Source organism: Eulemur rufifrons, chromosome 21 (genome assembly GCF_041146395.1).
Source record: "Eulemur rufifrons isolate Redbay chromosome 21, OSU_ERuf_1, whole genome shotgun sequence".
NCBI classification, from domain to species: domain Eukaryota; kingdom Metazoa; phylum Chordata; class Mammalia; order Primates; family Lemuridae; genus Eulemur; species Eulemur rufifrons.
Genome location: NC_091003.1, coordinates 24,112,169 through 24,132,144, shown reverse-complemented (window position 1 = coordinate 24,132,144; position 19,976 = coordinate 24,112,169). Strand labels below are relative to the sequence as shown.

Genomic DNA, 19,976 nt, shown 5'->3' with positions numbered 1-19,976 from the left:
GTCTGGAAAGGCCTGGCAGTGAGACGGGCCCTAAAGGAGAAATGGCTTCTTGTTTGGCAGAACCGGGGTGACGGGGTCCAGAGAGAGGGAAGTGGCTGCAGGAGCCAAGGTTGGGGGTTGGAGCGTTGGGGCCGAGGGGACAGTCAGGCTGGGCCCGGAAACAGCGCAGGAGGAGGGGAGAGTGTAATGAGGCCACACCACAGAGGGCCTTCCACGCCAGCCAGAGGTGCAGGTGCCATCCTGCACGACTGCACCGGAGCTGCAGGACAGATCGCGGCCGGGAGTGGGGGCCACGGCTAGGCAGCTGGCTCGTCCCAGTGAGAGCAGCAAGGAAGAACCGAGGCTGTGAGCATGAAAGGACGCGACAGAGGCCAGACACGCTGCGAGGAGAACCACAAGTATCTGTGTCCAGCAACACACACTCCAGGGCACAGGGCAGGGAGTCGCCCAGAGGACAGGAGGGAGGTGAGGGGAGGGCGGGCTGTGGCGGACAGCTCCTCTGCATGCACTGGCGAGGCCCTTGCCCTTAGGTCAGGGCCCTCCGAGCATCTGCAGACAGCGTCACAGCCCGTCTGAGTGACCACAGGGACCGAGAGGGGCGCTGCTCATCCCTGGTAGCTGCACACAGCCGTGGCCCTCCAGAGAGGGCTGTTTCCTGGCAATTCATTTCCATTGCATTTTATAAAAGTATAGGCCCGTGACTGGTTAGAAATGAAGAAAAAAGAGAACTGGCCTATCCCTGCGGCTGGTTTGAGAAGTGCCGGTTGAGGTGGCGGCCAGTGGGCTTGGGACGGGAGAGGCAGGCAGAGTAGGCGTAGGCACGAGGGCCTGCTGGGGTGGGGACTGGGCCCTGTACAGCGGACAGCAGAGGCTGGGTCCCAAGAAGGGCCAGACTACAGAAGCTGTGGGGCAGGGGAGTTCAAGGCCTTGATTTGATAAGCTCTTCCCTGTTGTTCCAGGAACCAACAGCTCACTGAAGTTTGTTCCACAAGCTACAGAAGCACTGCGACACCCCCCCGCTACATGCCCTGTGACACACACACACCCCCAGAGACCCTGGTGCCGTAGAGGAGGGGAGCCCTCACTTGAAGCGGGGCCCGATGGCCGCCACGTGCCGGTTCATGCTCCCCTTGGCCCCGCCGATGTTCAGGGACATGGAGCGCTGTAGCAGGCTGGAGAAGATCTCCACTTGGTCAGAGCTGCAGTACTTGGCAATCTCAAACCGCTGCACCAAGAACTGAGCAAGAAGGAAAATGTGCTACGGTCAAGCAGCCCGGCCTGCCTAGCCCAGGGGTAGTGGGGCCAGCTGACGAGGGGCTCTGGGCTGACCGGAGTAGGCTGGGGATGGGCTGGAACAGTCACCCCCCTCTCTCAGGTCAGGCAGTCTGAAAACCTGGAGCCCCCCCCGCCCTTCGTCAGGCTTGCTGGCCCACAGCACCCCAGCAGGAGCCCTGGCCTCCCAGGTTGAGTGGGCAGAGCCCTGCAGAGCCTCGGCACGTACATCAATCCAGATGTAGTGGGGGGTCACTTCAGGAGGACATGGTTTGGGCTGACTTGCTTCTGACGCGGCCAGGGGGTCTGCCTCCTTTATCTCAGCAGAAAACAGGCCAAACTTCTGCTCCACTGTCATGTGCCAGGCCCCTGCCATCTCCCGCATAAACTGCAAGTATAGAACGGATGTTGGCTCCTCTGTGAAGCGCAAAAAGGGGATTACTGGTTTTTTTTTGAGACAGAGTCTTACTCTGTTTCCCAGGCTGGAGTACAGTGGGGTCATCAAGCTCACTGCAACCTCAACCTCCTGGGCTCAAGTGATCCTCCTGCCTCAGCCTCCCAAGTAGCTGGGACTACAGGCACATGCCACCACATCTGGCTAATTTTCTTATTTTTTTTGTAAATATGGGTCTCACTATTGCCCAGGCTGTTCTTAGGCTTCTGGCCTCAAGTGATCCTCTCACCTTAGCCTCCCAAAGTGCTAGGAGTACAGGTGTGAGCCACCATACCCAGCTCAACAGAAAAAAAAAGCCCCCTGTCCCTGGGCGTTGCTGGGCCTGGACAGGTCAGGTCTTTGTGGGGCAGAGATGGGGAGTGAGGACACAGACAACCATAAGCTGCTAGGGCCAGCACAAGGTCTGGGTGTGAGTGGGTGGACAAGCCTGCCACAGGCCAAGGGAACTGAGCCCATAGCCAAGCCACAGGTGATGGCAGGGGCAGGCCATCACCTCCTTTTGTATATGTTTGGAATTTTTCATAATAAAAATTTTTAAGAAGTCAAAGCGTGGTGGCTCACACCTATAATCCCAGCACTTTGGGAGGCTGAGGTGGGAGGATCACTTGAGCTCAGGAGTTTGAGACTATGTCTCTACAAAAACTAAGAAAAATTAGCCAGGCGTGGTGGTGCTTACCTGTAGTCCAAGGTGCTTATAAAGTATAACACACATAGTAGTAAAACAGATGAAAACAACCGGAAAGGATGGGAGGGAGAAAGTGGGTGCTCATAATGGCAATGGGTGGATCTGTCGGCCACAGCGTACGGCCGTGTCTGCAGATCCTGTCCCTGCAGCAACAGGAGCAGCGGGGCGGCAGCAGTCGGCATCTCCCGAGAGCTCACGCGGCCACAGGTGCCGGCGTTACACTCCTCCACGCAGATGGGGAGCACGGCTCTGGAGGTGGAGCCCTGTGGGCTGAAGTGTGGCTTCCATGGGCCCTTCTGCACACTCGTGATGAGAGCAGGCTGAGAAGCCAGTGTCCTCCTTGGTTCCAGAGAAAAAGGGCCCAGGAACCACTGGCTGAGCCCAGGGCCCCAGGTGCCTTCCTCTCCTGAGAGGCAGGGGTGGGTGTCCCTCCCTGACTAGATGATCTCCCACACAAGCCCACTGGACAAAATGTTTCCTCAGAACCCTGAGTGGTGTGACTGCCACAAACCCCATGCAGTTACGAAATACCAGCAAATGGGAGGTGTAACCATTACTGTCACCACCACCCACCTGGAACATTCTAATTCTATCTCTGAAGCATTCCAATTTCCCTGAGGGAACAAGAAAAACAAAATACCCCCTTTGATTACTTATCTCAAGTGATCTTAAGAAACACAGAAAAAAAGTATGTTAAATTCCCTGTTACCTTGAAAGTTAACAGGATCTTTGAAAAATGACTGTTCTTAGGTGTTCATCCTATCAGCCTGATTGTTCTCAGGTTCTTAGATGTTCACCCGGTCAGCTGAAAGGTAAGTGTAACCCTCCCCGTGGGCCCCCCGCAGTAACAACTCCAGAAATACGGATGCAGGCTGATTCCAAAGTTAGCGGGTCAAGAAAAACGCCCCTGTGGACAAACACAACTGCTCCCAGTCAGAGCCAGCGTCAACAGGTGTGCAAAAGGCAGGGTCTTCCAATTTCAGTAGGGAAACGGCTCCCCCTACCGAGCTTTTGAAAAATAACAGCTTCCGGGCACCACTGGGACACCTGTTCCCATACACTCTTTCTTTTCTCTGCGACTGTCAGGCATCAATAACACCATCTAAAAGGAGACTGAGGCTTGAGAGGATGGGGGCCCTGCCTGGGTCTCCATGCTCTCAGTGGCGGCACCAGGGCAGCTTCTCCCTCTTTCTTGTCCCATCCCACCCTCAAGCCAGCCTGAGGTCAGCGTCCTACCGGCACTTCCACTCCGTTCTTGCCAGCCAGCAGCCACTCCCAGCAGGCCAGGGCCGTCTCCATGCCGTGTTCGTTGAACATCCGGAGGGGACCCCAACACAGATGATGGAGGAGCTGTGGGTCACAATCTGGAACCAAACACACATTCAGGGGCCTCACTGACCCAAACAGTTTCCCCAAGTCAACGAGAGTCTGTACCAGCTGGGGCCAATGATGGCCTTTTGTTTACTCCTTACCCACGAGAGATGCCACAGAGATCTCTACTGGGGGAGCTCAGAACTCCAGCTGACTACAGATCATTGCGGCAAACATTCGTTTAGAAACAACCCAGAATTCCATGTTGCCTCAGCGCGTTACCTTTGCTGCTGATGAGCATTGCGGTCAGCTTGAACATGGCCTGCGTGTAGAGCTGAGGACTGCTGCGGTCTAAAGCCGAATTCAGGTCCTGGACCATCATTTTGTTCAGATCAGACATCTGGCCTGTGGCACCTGAGAACCGAATCATCCCACACACCTGCAAGGAGTATGTGCATCAGCAACTACACATACGATCCCGGCAACGTGGGTGAGGGCTTGGCAGCTACCTGACCCCACCCACGGAAGTCCCGACAAGTGCCTCACAGTCCCAAATTAGAGCTCACTCGTGCAGAGAGGCAGGCTCATTTCAAAATGGACCACTGCTCACAGCTTTTATCTAAAAGAACTTCTCTTCTAGAAATGCATGTTGGCGCTGTCACCATTATAGACATTCCTTGAGGGTGGGGACCTGGTCTCTCATCTTTGCACCCAGCCCTGAGCCCAGGGTCTGACCCCCAGCAAGAGTATATGAACGTGAGGTGGATGAATACATTTCCTTTCAGACTCAGTTAATGACTTGAACAAGATCAGCCTGGTGTTTTTTTTTTTTTTTTTTTTTTGAGACAGAGTCTTGCTCTGTTGCCCGGGCTAGAGTGCCGTGGCGTCAGCCTAGCTCACAGCAACCTCAAACTCCTGGGCTCAAGCAATCCTCCTGCCTCAGCCTCCCAAGTATCTGAGACTACAGGCATGCGCCACCAAGCTGGCTAATATTTTCTATATATATTTTTAGCTGTTCAGATCATTTCTTTCTATTTTTAGTAGAGACAGGGTCTTGCTCTTACTCAGGCTGGTCTCGAACTCCTGACCTCAGACAATCCTCCCTCTTCGGCCTTCCAGAATGCCAGGATTACAGGCGTGAGCCACTGTGCCTGGACTCACTATTTTTAAAGTCAGATAGGTTTTATTTATTTATTTTTTACCTTTTTTTTATGATTTCACCTCTAGTTTCATGCTGGAAGTCAGATACTTTTTTTCCCCAAGAAAGTGTTGCTTTCTTATTCACAAGACTTGCTTGTAAAGGAGATTCTGACTCCTTCCAAACAATAAGACTAATCCCCACAGACAGACTTCCCAACGCCACTGGGCATTCAAGACAATGTGGAACAGACTCTGAGGGGGACTCCCAGCGACTGAGCCCGTGTGGTCGGCGGCTGCTGTGCAGAGCACAGGCACCTTGCTGAGGCTCCCAGGGAAAGCGGCCAGTGGAATAAGCAAGTGGCAGAGCGCTCAGGGGGAGGTGAGCCTCCTCAGTCCAGCACCGACAGACTTGCAGAATTGCCAGGGACCTCAGGAATGGTGCAGACTAGCTTTAGAGTTTACGGACGAGGAAATGGAGGCCCAGAGAGGTGCAGCAACTGGTCAGGCTGGAATAAACTGTGGTGTGGTGGATGAGAGCCCTCAACGTGGAGTCTGAAGATGTGGTTCCCAACCCTGCTCTGCCTGTATGACTTGGGCAAGTTACTTAATCTCAGGCGCCTCAGTGTCTTTATCTGTAAAACTGGAATAATAGCACATACCTCACTGCGTGCCCAGGATAATGCATGGCATTCAACATGTTTGCCACCATTTAATATCATAAATCACCCAGAACGTGCCGGTGAGCTCCAGGGCCCCCTGCCCTTCAAGTCCATCTAAAATGAGTGAACTTTCCGTCACCCAGATGCCTCGTTCATTTTCCACTGGGAAAGAGCCAACTGGCATCAAAACAAGAGGACGCTTTGAAGGACCTCGAACACCAGGCCAAGGGAAGTACCTCGCCTGCGTAGCGGTTGCGCAAATTGAGGGACGCCATGAAGTTGGAGTAATCTTTCTTCACACAGGCCGGGCGCTCGGTTAGCTGAGTCGCCTGCGGACGAGTAATGACAATTATTTCAGACGGTTGCTACACAATCCTTTTCTCACATTTACCATGGCTAAACCTAAGTCTAATTGAGAAGTCAAGTTCAGATCTGGAGGTTATTAAAAATCTTCAGTGCTGACAAGTTAATAAAACAAAATATTCTAAATATCCTCTAGCCTGATATGTCCCAGAAGAGGATTTTTAAAAAAATTTTGATGGAAGAAGTATTTCTGGAAGACAGTCTGTACTATAAGTGAACAGGCCTTTGCAAGAGAAAGAGTCACTAGATTGTGGTGAGAATGATTGTAATCTGTGACGGAAACGCTGTGACAGTTGGCACTCATTGCCAGCTCCTCTGTGGGTGGGGGTGGTCTGTAAATGTCACTTAGATGGTAAAATGTGGCTGAAGGTGACAGCAAAGCCTGTGGGCTCTTAAGCATCTGCTAGTTGCTTCTCAGTGTAAGGTTTGAGACAGAAAGGGGCACACCCTGAGTACAAAGGCAACCTCCAGAATGGGAGAAAGTATTTGCAAACCACACCCCCCACTTCCTCTGCTTGAGCCTCAGCCTCCCAGCTCCGCCACCTGCCCTCAGGGACCCAGGGCCTCAGTGACTCCCCTTCCCAGCCCAGGCTGGCCCTGCTGCCATACCCTCCAGCCCCTGGACTGTGCTCCATAGTCTGAGGGGGTCACTGCTCTGCAGGAGGCTCACACATACCCCAAGCGTGGTGTTCTGCTTGTTGTAGCCAGCGAAGTGAAGAATGCTCTCAGTGGCCATGGCCAGCCCCGTGTGCTGGGACAGTCCCGACACCCAGTTCTGATGTTTGTTCAAATATTCCTGAAACAGGATAAAAACACGCTATTTTACTTAAAGGAGAAAATAAAACTATAATTAATTTAAGGTGTGGGGTAGTGGAGCAAACGCTGGGTTTCTGTCCTGAGTCTGCCTTTTGCTGACTAGCTGGGAGACCACCAGTAAGGTGAAGCCTCTCTCCGACTGGCTACTGCTCATCCGCGAACGAGGACAAGGTCTGATTCTCTGAGTGGCTGGCAGGCAGTTGGTGGTGGGTGCGGCTTTGTGTCAATGCGGGAGGCCCCTTTATTCCTTTAGCACCTTCTTGCTAAGCATCTGCCGTTTGCCAAGAGCTGTACGAGCAGCTGGGGAAACGTGCTGCCAAGCCTGGGCCCTGCTGCCAACAGGCAGGCAGTGTGGCGTGGGGCCTCCACTCTCCCGCTGTAGCACCCTTGCTGCCCAGCATGGGTGAGACAGCAGGAGCACAGAACGACACCTGAGTCCACCTGGCCACCCAGTGGGAAAAGGGCATTTGGGCAAAGGGACATCTGGCAGAGCCCGAGGTGTGAGGAAAACCTCCTGCTCTGGGGACCCCAGGGCTCAGCACCACAGAAGCACTGAGTACAGAGGCGAGAGGGCGGGGGCAAGGCTGGGCCGGAGACAGGCCAAGTGGGAAAGGCCTCCCGGGCCAGGCAAAAGCACTCCGAGTGAGCTACATAACTCCCTGCAGAAAAATACACACAGGCACGTAAACTCAAAACCGCACTAATGCAACTGGTTTCTGGGGGGCTCCCTGGAGCCCCCAGAAACCCACTCATAGACCCCATGGTGATGGGCAGTGGCAGTAGTTTAAATGGAAGTACTGACCAGATTTGCTATTAAAACTGGACCACTCTGGCGTGTGGCATGGAGGGCAGATTCGGGGAGGGCTGAGGCTGGAGGCAGGACGGGGAGGTGGGGCTGGGCAGGGAGAGCTGTGCAGAGGTCGGGTGGGGGTTCAGAATGAGTGGGCTGCAGAGGGAGGGAAAGGGTGGGCCTGAGGGGGGCGCCAAGGGGACACCTGGTAGAAATAGCAAGGTTATTTCAAGCCTTTTCATTTTCTACTTCCTCCTCAGGCCAGGCCTGCCTGAAAAAGTCAGAGGGAATAAAAAGCTCTATTCGCCCCTTTTTGGTCCACTGAAACTTTCTAGGCATTAAAGGGGGCCTCCCCCCTTATGCCACAGACTTTTCCTCGACCTCAACCAAAGGAAATCAGATGATTCTAAGTATCAACAGTTTGAGAAACTACCACAGTCTGAAGAATTCTAGTGTATAAATGAGAAAGCTACAGTTATCAAATGACAGGTGTGTCTTAGTTACAAGGCCCCGCTCCGTCCTCCTCACTGCTCAACCTCTCTGGGGAAGGAGGAACTTCGCAGCGATCCCTGGCATGACCCACGGGTTCTTGCCAAATGCACTTCCACACAGTGTCTGGAGCTCCTGGAGCCAGCTGTTCTATCCTGGATTTCACACCCAGAAACGTTTGTGAACTGGGTTCACCTTAACAAGTGTTGCCAAGGCCAACTTCACGAGCTCCTCCTCATACACCTGCCCTCTGCTAACTCAGATTTCTTCTAGTGGCATTTGTCTTGTCTTTGACCTGTTTTCTTTTTCTCCAAATTGTCACTGACTTGAACTTTGACTCCTGTTAAGGCGACTTTGTCCTCTTATACACTGTGGCATTTTTGTTCCATCTGTTTGACTGTGACTTTCAACGGAACAGTAACTCACCTCGCAGTCAATGGCGTTTACAGAAACACTCCCATGCACCTACTCGTGCTGCTTAGACAGAGCTTTAATGGGACACGAGTGCCCGATTCTGCCTCTGCTCTACCAGCCTCGGTCAAGCCCTGCCCGTGGGCACAGGCGCAGACAACACACACTTGGCCCTTGGAGCTGCCACAGCCTGGCAACCCCTGTGCCCACCAGGTCACCCTCACCTTCTCGAGAGCCAGCCCCCAAGTCCCACCGCAGAGCTGGCACCTTACCTGGTATGAACAGTCAGGGTTCCTGGACCACCACCCTCCCCCTAGGGGCGCTCTGAACGCAGAGCAGTCTCTGAGGCATCTATTATAGTCTCAGGCACTAGACTGACATTTCTCTATTTATTTACACTAGTGCTGCTGTATTTTGAGTTGCCTGCGTCTGCATAAAGCTCTTTGGACAGCTCAAAGGAGCTTATTGAGATTGCTTTTTGATGTCTTCAAGAAAGTACCTGCAGGTGGGACTTGGTGACCGTGGGCGCCCACTTCATGGCCTCCTGCAGGATCATTCCACAGCGTGCAGCGAAGTCCTTCACGATGCTCTGGAAGAGGGTGAAACCGCATCTCAACAACCTGAGGTCAGTTCATCTGGGCTGAACCGTGTCCCCCCCAAATCCCTGTGTTGAGCTCTGACCAGTAGCAGTACCTCAGAATAGGACTGCACCTGGAAGGTGGGCCTTTACAGAGGTGATTAAATTAAAAGGCAGATAGGGGCTGGGCGTGTGGCTCACGCCTGTAATCCTAGCACTCCGGGAGGCCGAGGCAGGAGGATTGCTTGAGGTCAGGAGTTCGAGACTAGCCTGAGCAACAGCAAGACCCTGTCTCTACTAAAAATAGAAAAATTAGCTGGACGTTGTGGCATGAGCCTGTAGTCCCAGCTACTTGGAAGGCTGATGCAGGAGGCTCACTTGAGCCCAGGAGTTGAAGGTTGCTGTGAGCTAGGCTGATGCCACGGCACTCTAGCCTGGGCAACAGAGTGAGACTCTGTCTCAAAAAAAAAAAAAAAAAAAAAAGGCAGTTAGGGTGGGCCCTGATCCAATCTGGCCAGTGTCCTCATGAGAAGAGGGTATCTGGACACACAGTGGGAAGGGCAAGTGAGGACATGGGGAAGGAGGTGGCCACCAACAAGCCAAGGATAGAGGCTTCAGGAGAAACCAGCCCTGCTGACACCTTGACCTTGGACCTCAGCCCTCAGAACTAGGAGACATACAATGTCTGTTTCTTAAGCCACCTGTCTGTGGTCCTTAGCTACAGCAGCCCAGCAGGCTAGCACAATGTCCAGGTTCTAACCCAATCCCAGGGACAGGGAACTCGCACACACCTCGGTCTGTAGTTCCTGAACAAGGCTGTATGGCAGAATCTACATGAATAGCAGGTCACAGGACCACTGTGCACCTGTGCTGGGTCAGTGACTGGAGGGGAGGGCAGTTTCAGGGTGGCAAAAATCCTCTCTGGGCTACATCACTGCTTGGGGAAACTCCTCACTGACCACTGGTCTGGCTGGGAGGTCCTGAGCTAGGACATGATCCAGCCCCAGGCTGGTGGAGCTCTGAGTGGACTCAAGCTTTGGTCCTGCCAGAGTAACGCCTCTGAGTCAGACCAAGTTGGGGACAAAAGATGCCCAGGACATCGTCCTCATTTGGAGCGATTTACTCGGCCTGTTTTCCCATGGGATAGCACAAAGCCAGAGGCATGTTATGCCACTGCCGCAATAACCAAGAGTCAGTATACCTCGGAGAAGTGAAGTCCACCTGCAATCATGCGTGCTCAGTGCAGACCGGAGGGGCTACAAACTGACTGGTAGCTGTAAACCTCTTTGGCAGCTAAACCAAGAACACAGCTGAGAGTCCCCATGGCCGAGGGGCCAGAGCACTGGCATGGAAGGCAGCAGAGCCTGGGGGCAGCCAGCTGCCCTTGCACACTGCAGGGCCTGGCCAGTGCTCAGTCTCCTGGCTGCAGGCTGGGGCAAACACCACTCATACCCCCAGACCGAGGGGGACTGGGTCACCTCATACAGTCCAGCACCTGCCTGGACATGCTCAAGGATCGGTGGTGAAGACGGCCCCCTATGCAGGGGACCACATCAGGCCTACCTCTCGGGCTTCGTACGTGTCGGGAACTGTGATCCGGTAGGGGGCATCAGGAATGTCATAGTAAGGCTGGTCCTTGTGAATATCCTGCAAGCACAGCGAGACTCATGCTTCCAAACCGCCTTTTCCAAGATGCCACTGCCAAGCCTCTCAGACGGGACAGCAGAATGTTGGCCACCCCTTCCCACCACCTGTCCCGTCTATGACGGGCTTCCAGACTTGGTGCGGCTTCCTGGGAAACACCAGGGTAGGATATGGCCCCCAATACGCCTCTTGTAGCATGAATCAGGATAGAGGAGCATGCCATAACACGGAGTGGACAGTGGACACTCACAGCACTCAGCGACAGCGACAGGGTCTGCAGAATGTCCAGCATGGTCTTCAGCACGGTCCCGCTCCAGAGCAGGTGGGGAAACCTGTGCCAAGAGCCAGCTCTCAGGGCCAGGAGCCAAACCTCAAGGAAAGTCAGCCTCAGTGGGTGGGGTCCCACTTCAGCTGCCTCCCCTGCACCAGCACAAGCCCACACCTGCTGCTGGCCAGCTGAAGGTGGGAGGTCAGGAGGTCTAGAGCCCACCCTTCTCAGGCTCTCCGCAGGGAAGTGGGTGGTGCCCAGTCAGAAATGCTCCCCAGGCCCCTGCCATTCCCATTCCTCAGGGTCAGACACGTCCCAACTGACCTTTTCTGAACCCAGTACCGACCGTCCTGGTCACGCACTGGCCAAGCTGCACCCCCTCACTCCCCAAAGCAATTCTCCTAGTTTTCAACCAAGCTCCCCAATATTTCTCACTTCCTGGCACAGAAAATGACATTATTTGCATGACACCCTGGGGTAAAGAGAAGGTGCCTGCTCTTGAAAGCAACAGGCCATGGGCTCTGATGGCCCCAGGGCTGAAGGCGCAGTGTCTCTGCACAGCTCTGACTCCTCTGAGGCCCACTGCTCAGGAGGCCCAGCTCAGACACATGCCACATGTGTGTTGGACTTGCTTTCATGGCCTCTGGCTGGCTCCTGACCTGCCCTCAGATGGCACTATTGCCTGTGCCAGGCACACAGCATCTGCGACAGGCTCCAGATCTCTGGACGCCTTCGGAGAGAGCTGCAGGTAGACTCCATTTGGGTGTCTGCTGCCTCTGGCCTTCACGCCCCAGAGAGGCTGGCCAGCCCACCTTCGAGTGTTCTCACCTGCGTGGGGATGTGTCCCAAGAGGGCCTGCTTTGGCTCCCAGCACAGGGAGTGCATATGGAAAAGGGCCAGTGTGGGCTTTTGTTCCTGAGAAGCCTCCGGAACACAGAAAAGACACCAATTCTACCAGAGGTCCTCTGGCTGGGCCTTGGGCTAGAAGATGGTAGGCTGGGTCTTGCCAGGGTGGGTGCGGCTACGAGACACAGGGACATTACACCAGCAAGAGTAATGCAGTAACTACAGTAACCACTCTAAGTAACATTGATAGCTCAGATGAACGAACATTTCTGGACCCAAATTCAGACTGTGGCAAACACACTGACATTCAGTGGGAGGCTGCGTCATTCTTGAGAATTTTTACTGTGACTCCATTTTTTTCTGGACTGATAATGTGAGGACGATTTTTTCCTGTATCCCAAATCACAAAAGTTTACACACATACAAATAAAGCATTAGCAGGAAAACGAACTTACTTATCCACCAGACCAGACAGATACTTGTCCGCCACCCTCCGTATCCTCTTGTGGATGTGGTTGAAGTTCACCAGCAGGAACTGGGCGTGCCGCTCCAGCTCCTCCTCGTTCTCCTTGGTCTTGGCCTAGAGATTCAGAAGAGCCAGGTACAGCAGGGCCCTCGCATGCCTCCAGCAGACAAGACTTACTTTACACACCTGAAGCTCAGACTTGGGGGGATGGGAGGGGCATGGGCAATATATATAACCTGAACTTTTGTACCCCCATAATAAGCTGAAATAAAAAAAAAAAGGAAAAAAAAAAAAAGAAAAAAAGACTTACTTTATCCGCCATCATGTTCAGGAAGGCATCAAAGACTTTGTCTGCAACAGCAATCACACACTGCATCATCCCTGAAACGAGGTTTCCACAGATCAGGTGCAGCAACAGATAGAGATCAATCCTGGCTATTTCCAAACTTTTCCTTTTAAAATGACTTCAGACTTACAGAGAATTGCAGGGGCAGCTCAGAGTTCCCATATACCCTTACCCAGCTTCCCCGGACACTAACATCTGCAATAACCAGGCTGATGTGTTGAAAACTGAGAGTCATACACTAATGTAATATTAATGCTATCACCTGAACTTCAGACTTTGCTGGATTTCCCAAATTCTCCCGTTTACATCCGCTTCTGTTCCAGCAGCCAACCCAGGACGCCAAATGGCATTTAATCATCATGTATCCTGGTCACCTCTAATCTATGTTGACTCCTTAGTCTGTCTTTGTCTTTCACGATTTTGATGCTTTTGAAGAACACAGGTATATGCTGTAGAATGTCCCTCAATGCAGGTTTGTCTGATGTTTACACATGATTAAAATACGGTTATAGGATTCTTGGAGAGAATGCTACAGAGGGAATGTGCCCTTACTGTCACATCCTATCTTGGGTATGTGATGTCATTATGTCTTATCACTGGCAAAGTTAACATTGATCATTTGGTTTGAGTTACTATTTTTCCCTTTCCATACTTTATTCTTTAGAAGCAAGTCACTAAATCCAGCCCACACTTAGGCCGAGGAAACGCCGAAGAGAATTTGTGGATGAGAGTTAAAAAACCACCACAGCAATTGATAAATATTTTGGAGAAGATACTTTGAGGTTATGTAGATAACTCATTTCTCTTTAAAATTTTACCCACTAATCTTAGCATCCATGAGTGGATTCTGCCTACAGTAGCTACTGTGGAGAGATTTTCTATCTCCCTCTTTCCTTCTAATTTTAGTAACTGGAATTCTGTAAGGAAGGCTTGTCCCTCCTTCCCCATATTTCATTCATTCAATAATCTAATCACTTTGGGCTCATGCGTATTTCTTTTATTCACTGGGTTATAATTCAATACTATCACAATTTTGTTGCTCAAATCACTCCAACTTTGGCCACTGGCAGCTCTTTTGGCTTGGCTCCTGTGTCCTTCTGACATGCCCCAATGCCTTTTTTTTCTTCTTAATCAACCCTTTCTCCATGAAGCCCTGTTTCCTTTTATTGAAGAATAGTATTCAGAAACCAAGATCTGAGCACTGGATGTGCTCATTGTTGCAGGCATGCATAGTAGGTTGTAAAAAGCAACAGAGAACAGTGGGAATCACAATGCAGATAAAAGAACTGCAATAAAATGCCAATTCATACTCCACAGTGCTGTTCCTCTACCCACTATCATTAACCTGCATGGTTAAATAACAGGACCGCTCTCTGCAACTGGGCAGAGAGACCAGGCAGGTGCTTTGTACCCTGGGCCCAGCACAGAGCCTGAGACACAAAGAGGCCTTTTATAGCTATTTGTTACTGGGAAAAGTGGGCCCCAACACAGCTCTCAGCAATATGAAAAGTGATCGGTGTGACCTGGACAGGTGCCCAACAGTGGAGAAAGGGTGCTTTCTTAAAAGGCTGGGCTGGGTGGGTAAAATCTTATTTTGGGGGTATGTGTTTAGTGTTAGACTTTTTTCATATAGCTATTAGAAAACTGAAACTGTAAGTTCTTAACAAATAATCAGATAGTGGTCAGATGCCAATCAATATCATGTAATAGCATTTAAGGGGATTTTTACTTAAAGAAAAGCCTCTTTTTTTTGCACCGAAGGTTAACTCTGAATTACCAGTGTCCTGACTGGCTGGGCAGCTGGCAGGTGAGCAGCAGGCCCTGGCCCTTACGGAATAGGGAGGCTCGGCTTACGGAGGCCCTTCCCTTTAGTGGAGCTGCTAGGCATTTCCTATACTCTCTCTCCCGGTTGGTTCTAAAAATTCATGAATAATATATGTCTCCAAAGACACTGCCTTCCCATCTCTCATGTTTTAGAAGAGAAAAGGAAGAGAGACGTCAACTCAATAGCTGCACATTTACTGTTTAACCTACATACCATGCTCAGAATAAAAACCACCAATTTGAAATCATGGAAGAATACAAAATCATTTCATTCTGAATCATTTGAAGAGCAAATCAATCCCCAGTACAATTTAGTTTCCTCTGCTGTCACAAGAACAGAAAAACAGAGCTCAGAGAGAAGGAAGAGTGAAACGTCTAGCTTCAGAAAGGGATCTGATTCCATCTATAGATATTCTCTAGGAGGCTGGCAAAATGTGCTAGGTTTTTAAGTCTCTTAGAGGTTAACAGTTTCAATTTTTTTGTTACTTCTTCTCCCTCCTGAACCAAAGAATCTCAGGATGAGCCAAATGTCCAGCACAGAACTTAGCACAAAACAGCTGCTGCACTGACCAATGGATGAAGGGACTGAATCAATGAACAGCCTCTCTGCTATACCCCCAAGTGGTCCTGGTGGGGCGTGTGAGACCCTCTGAGCATTACCCCCCATATCTGGGCTCCTCCAGAAAGAGGTTTCCTTCTGTAGAAACTGTCTGCCTGCACCTCCTACTCCTGGCTTCCACCAGGCTCCATGCTCATTCTAATTCTTCCCTGACTGCCAGCAGAGGGAGCTTCCAGAACTTCATGCGGCCCTTCTTTGCCAACCCCACTGATTCCCAGCTGCAAAAAAATTTCCTGACTCTGTTGTGTAGCAGTATGAGGCCTCCTGCAAAGGACTTATTGGATGAAAGTCTTACATAAACCAGCATCTCAGAGTCTCTGGGGTGATTTTTAAAAACATTTCTTCACGCGTTAATTTTTCAACAAAAGAAAAAAATGGTACCAGAGTATCTGGAAATAATTTCTCTACTGGCAAGAACAAGTTGATATTATAGAATCATCAATGTGCCAACAGCTTCTGGAATGGAAAGGACTACTCACTACTAGTTGTACTTTATTAGTGCTAACTTTGTTAATCTTAATAATTCATCAATAAGCATTCCTCAAAAAATGTACTCACACAGTTAATAAGTTTGTGGATTCTACTAAATTCCCTTGTGTATTTAAACATGATTATCAAATTATCAAATTATTGTAAGCATTTAATTAAAATATAGGTCTATTATTTCAGTATCTTTTAAATTTTTAAACACCTTATAAATCAGACTTATCAGTACCTTTATAAAGTAAAACTGGTCAAAAAGTGCTTACACTATGCATTTAACTTTTTTCTTTGCTGTCTTCATTTCAATCTCTCTCTCTCCTTTTTTTGGCAAAATAAACTTTTGCAAAACTCTAATGTTAGCCCCTTGTAATTTTTAAAAATTGAGGTATAATTTGCATATAATAAAATCCAAAGACTTTATGTGCTCAATTTGATGACTTTTAACAATTGTACACTCTCATGAAACCACCACCCAAACAAAACAGAGAACATTTCCATCAGTCCAGAAAATTTCTTTGTGCCCCTTTCCAGTTTTCCGCCCCTTCTTCTTACTCCTATATTTATCTTAGGTTTCCCTTATAGGGTTTTGGTAATTGTAGTATTTTTATGCCTTCCTGGAGTTTCCACTATTTTTCTGTCTTCCTAGGAGTTGGTTCTCTTGGCTAGAACTGGTCACAGCTAAGGCTGTCTGTGCACTCGGCCCGAGGACATGCTGCACTGTGGGACTTGTGTTTCATACAGATTTTCACATTCTGAAATGTTCCCAGAAATGATGCAGGCCTTGACGTGGCTGTGGCCCACAGAGCCTGGCCTGTCAGTGGTCCATCTGGGTCCCCGCATAACGGGCAAGGCTACTGAGGCATGGAAACCCTCATGACAAGAGCTGTGCTGGCAGCCAGCTCCCACTGGTGGCCTTGGCTAATGGAGCATCTTTAACTGGTCCCTCTGTGGGCCACCTCTGTTCATCACCCACTGGAAGGACACTGGTCACTTTCTGAGACCAGGCCTGATCAGTCCCTCTATTGCTGGTGCTAGACTCTGTCTTGGACTGTGTGATTTTTTCCCAGTGTTTCCTCTTTCCTGCTTACACAAAGAGACACAACTACATGTCTCCACTTCACAAATCCTTAGTGGAAGAAATAAACATTATATGTCCATGTCTGTATCTACCTATCTCCCAGTGCACTCCCCCTGCTTTTGTAATGCAACCATCTTCCTGCGCATTTTGCATTAAACATTGTTCTTTTCAGAGTATCATTATGAACTCATACCTTTCACAATCAATCTAAATTTGTTTCAATTAAATAAAATAAAAATACTGCATTTATGTTCAGATTGTAATAATTTGTCCACTGAGACTCTCTTTAAATTGATTTCCTGGTCTTCTTAGCCTGCTCTCTGGCAACAGCAAGATGCTGCAGGTCCACCAGTGACTGTCCCAGGAGCCCTGGACCCTTCAGATGAGCACACTCCAGCAGTGGGCCAGAGCCACCCTCCTGCTTGGGGCCCTTGCACCAGTAGCAGAGCAAGTAAGACGTATATTTTAAGGTTATGTGTTTTATACTGATCTTTCCAATGTGGTAGGTCACTTCATAAAACTATTTTCTACATGTAGACAAAAAATACGAAGGAAGTAGTATTCTTTTATCCTATTAAAGCTTAATTCATCATGAAAGCATCACAATAATAAGCTTACCAGATTTGTCTTTCTGAATAGCTTTATCCTCAAAGTAGCAGAACATTACCTGGAAGCGATCAGGATCTGTTGAGCGCAGTACCCTAACAAGGAGAACACCTTAAACAAATTTTGAAAATGCCAGGCCCACCCCTCACAGGTTTGACGCTGCTCAGAACTGGTGAGGCTGGGAGGAACAGACACCCTCTGCCGTTTATAGGGGCGCACACTGACACGAGTACCGTCTGTTATTAAACATTCCCGTATTTTTCAACCCAGCAACCCCACCACTAGGGTGTATCTTAAGCACTACCTGCATAAGGATTTTCATGACAACACTGATTTCATTACCCAAAATAGAAACAATCTGCCCATCAATAGGAGACTGGCCAGATTAGCCTGAGTGCACCCATCTCGTGACACATCATGCAGCCACCAAAATGAGAGGTAGCTCTATACGTGCGCTGTTACAGAAAAACATTCGAGACATACTAAACGAAAAAACCAAGGTGCAGGGAAAACACATACAGTGTGGTTCCATTAACAGGTTTCCTAAAGGCCTGTGTGTGTATGTGTAGGCTACGTATGCTTGCCTCTGCATAGAAAATTTCTAAAGAGAAAAATAAGAGACTATTAACAGTGGGTATCTCTGTATAGTAGGAATGAGATATTCAGGGCTAGGAAGGTAAGATCTGTGTTTTTTTTTGTTTGTTTTGTTTTTTATCTTTAGCATCTTCTGTACTATTCTACTGTTTTTATTCTCTTATTTGTTTTATGTACCATGTATATTTTTACTTTATTTTTTTAAGACATGGGGTTCTGACTATGTTGCCCAGGCTGGTCTTCAACTCCTGGCCTCAACTGATCCTCCTGTCTCAGCCTCCCCAGTAGCTAGGGCTACAGGCATGGGTTATCATGTCAGGCTCAGAGTTTTACTTTTACAATAAAAACTATCTTTAACCTCAGGGGAAAAAGGAACAAAAGGAAAAGAAATGCATGCGCTTGACTCACGGGCAAGTGGAGCCTGTTTAGAGTTCCAGGGCTCCACTAAATAGCAGGGGCACGATGGGGTGCAGCCACTGGCCTCTGCGTCAGCCTGCTGAGCGTTAAGCGTCCAGAGGGCAGGCCAAGTGGCTTTAAGCTCATGCATTCTTGAGTGTACACATGCACACAGCTTTCACTTGATTTCTCACATTTTCCACTTTGTGGTTTTAAAGTTCTCCCAATAACCAGTGGCTGGGCACCTAAGCCAGGTTCTTGAATAAAGAATAAAAGCTAGGCCGGGCGTGGTGGCTCACACCTGTAATCCTAGCACTCTGGGAGGCCGAGGTGGGCGGATCGTTTGAGCTCAGGCGTTCGAGACCAGCCTGAGCAAGAGTGAGACCCCATCTCTACTAAAAATAGAAAGAAATGATCTGGACAGCTAAAAATATATATAGAAAAAATTAGCCGGGCATGGTGGTGCATGCCTGTAGTCCCAGCTACTCGGGAGGCTGAGACAGGAGGATCGCTTGAGCTCAGGAGTTTGAGGTTGCTGTGAGCTAGGCTGACGCCACAGCACTCACTCTAGCCTGGGCAACAGAGTGAGACTCTGTCTCAAAAAAAAAAAAAAAAAAAGAATAAAAGCTTTGGGGCTGTCTCTCTGTGCTAGTAGAGTGCTCTCAGGGACCTGGCAGGCAGCCTGGGTGGGAGCTGGGCTCATGGAAGTTGTCTGTACCTCTTAGAATCTTCCCCTGCTAGTTCACTCAAGAAGCTGTCCTGGGCTGAGAACAGTGGCTCACGCCTGTAATCCCAGCACTCTGGGAGGCTGAGGTGGTGGGACTGCTTGAGTTCAGGAGTTCAAGACAAGCCTGAGCAAGAGCGAGACTCTGTCTCTACTAAAAATAGAAAAAATTAGCCGGACATGGTAGTGTATACCTGTAGTCCCAGCTACCCGGGAGGCTGAGGCAGGAGGATTGCCTGAGCCCAGGAGTTTGAGGTTGCAGTGAGCTATGATGACAAAAAAACCCCAAAACACCAAAAACCTGCCACTTGTCCTGAGAACCTGAGGAAACCATTCAGGGGCACACTTGTGGGGAAGGCAGAGACAGCCCTGCCTTTGAACATGTGAGGCTGAGGGGGTCTGGAGACATCTCTTCTATCCATACATGCTAGGATTAAAACCATGTTTTTTGCTGTTTTGGTTTGGCTTGTGTTGTTTTGGCTAGTTTTTCTTTGAAAATATATTCTTTGAAAAAAAGATAAGAAGGAAATATCCTATTAGGCTATAGGGGATTGTGGTAGGGTCAATGATTTTTTTCCCTCCACTTATTCTGCAAGTTTTTGTGTCATGTTCTTATAGTACTTTTGTAAATGAAAGTAAAAGACATTTATGGCTGGTGGTTCATGGTTATGGTTATGGTGGATGTGGTGGTTCACACCTGCAACCCCAGCACTTTGGGAGGCCATGTTGGGAGGATTGCTGGAGGCCAGGAGTTCAAGACCAGCTGGGCAACATAGTGAGACCCTGTTGCTACAAAAAATACAAAAATTAGCCAGGCATGGTGGAGCACGCCTGTAGTCCTAGCTACTGGAGAGGCTGAGGTGGGAGGATCACTTGAGCCCAGGAATTCCAGGTTGCGGTGCGCTATGCTTGTGCCACTGCACTCCAGCCTGGGCAACAAAGCAAGACCCTGTCTAGCCCCTGAAAAAAAAAATTTAAAAATTAAAAAAAATTAAAATTAAAAAACATTTACAACGAAAAAAGAACAGAAAGTCAAAATTCCCTTATGGGCTTCTGGGGAGAATGGGTCACTGGTTTCCATTTCTGCTCTTTCTTGGAGCCTTCAGGCTGCGCCA

The 19,976-nt window shown here is 49.6% G+C and overlaps 1 protein-coding gene across 3 annotated transcripts in view; it reads right to left on the bottom strand.

The window, feature by feature from the left end:
- The window catches only part of PI4KA (phosphatidylinositol 4-kinase alpha), a 115,385-nt gene that overhangs the window by 22,366 nt on the left and 73,043 nt on the right, over positions 1 to 19,976 (bottom strand). For 2 of the 3 annotated variants that reach the window (XM_069497273.1, XM_069497274.1), the window contains 12 exons: positions 17,160 to 17,242; positions 12,502 to 12,572; positions 12,181 to 12,305; positions 10,862 to 10,943; positions 10,531 to 10,614; positions 8,890 to 8,979; positions 6,561 to 6,680; positions 5,758 to 5,850; positions 4,005 to 4,161; positions 3,648 to 3,775; positions 1,502 to 1,660; positions 1,086 to 1,237 (listed from right to left, as the gene is read on the bottom strand). In XM_069497273.1, coding sequence (XP_069353374.1) covers positions 1,086 to 1,237; positions 1,502 to 1,660; positions 3,648 to 3,775; positions 4,005 to 4,161; positions 5,758 to 5,850; positions 6,561 to 6,680; positions 8,890 to 8,979; positions 10,531 to 10,614; positions 10,862 to 10,943; positions 12,181 to 12,305; positions 12,502 to 12,572; positions 17,160 to 17,242 — 1,344 coding nt within the window. The remainder of the gene's footprint in view (positions 1 to 1,085; positions 1,238 to 1,501; positions 1,661 to 3,647; positions 3,776 to 4,004; positions 4,162 to 5,757; positions 5,851 to 6,560; positions 6,681 to 8,889; positions 8,980 to 10,530; positions 10,615 to 10,861; positions 10,944 to 12,180; positions 12,306 to 12,501; positions 12,573 to 17,159; positions 17,243 to 19,976) is intronic. The other variant, XM_069497275.1, reaches the window with a different exon arrangement.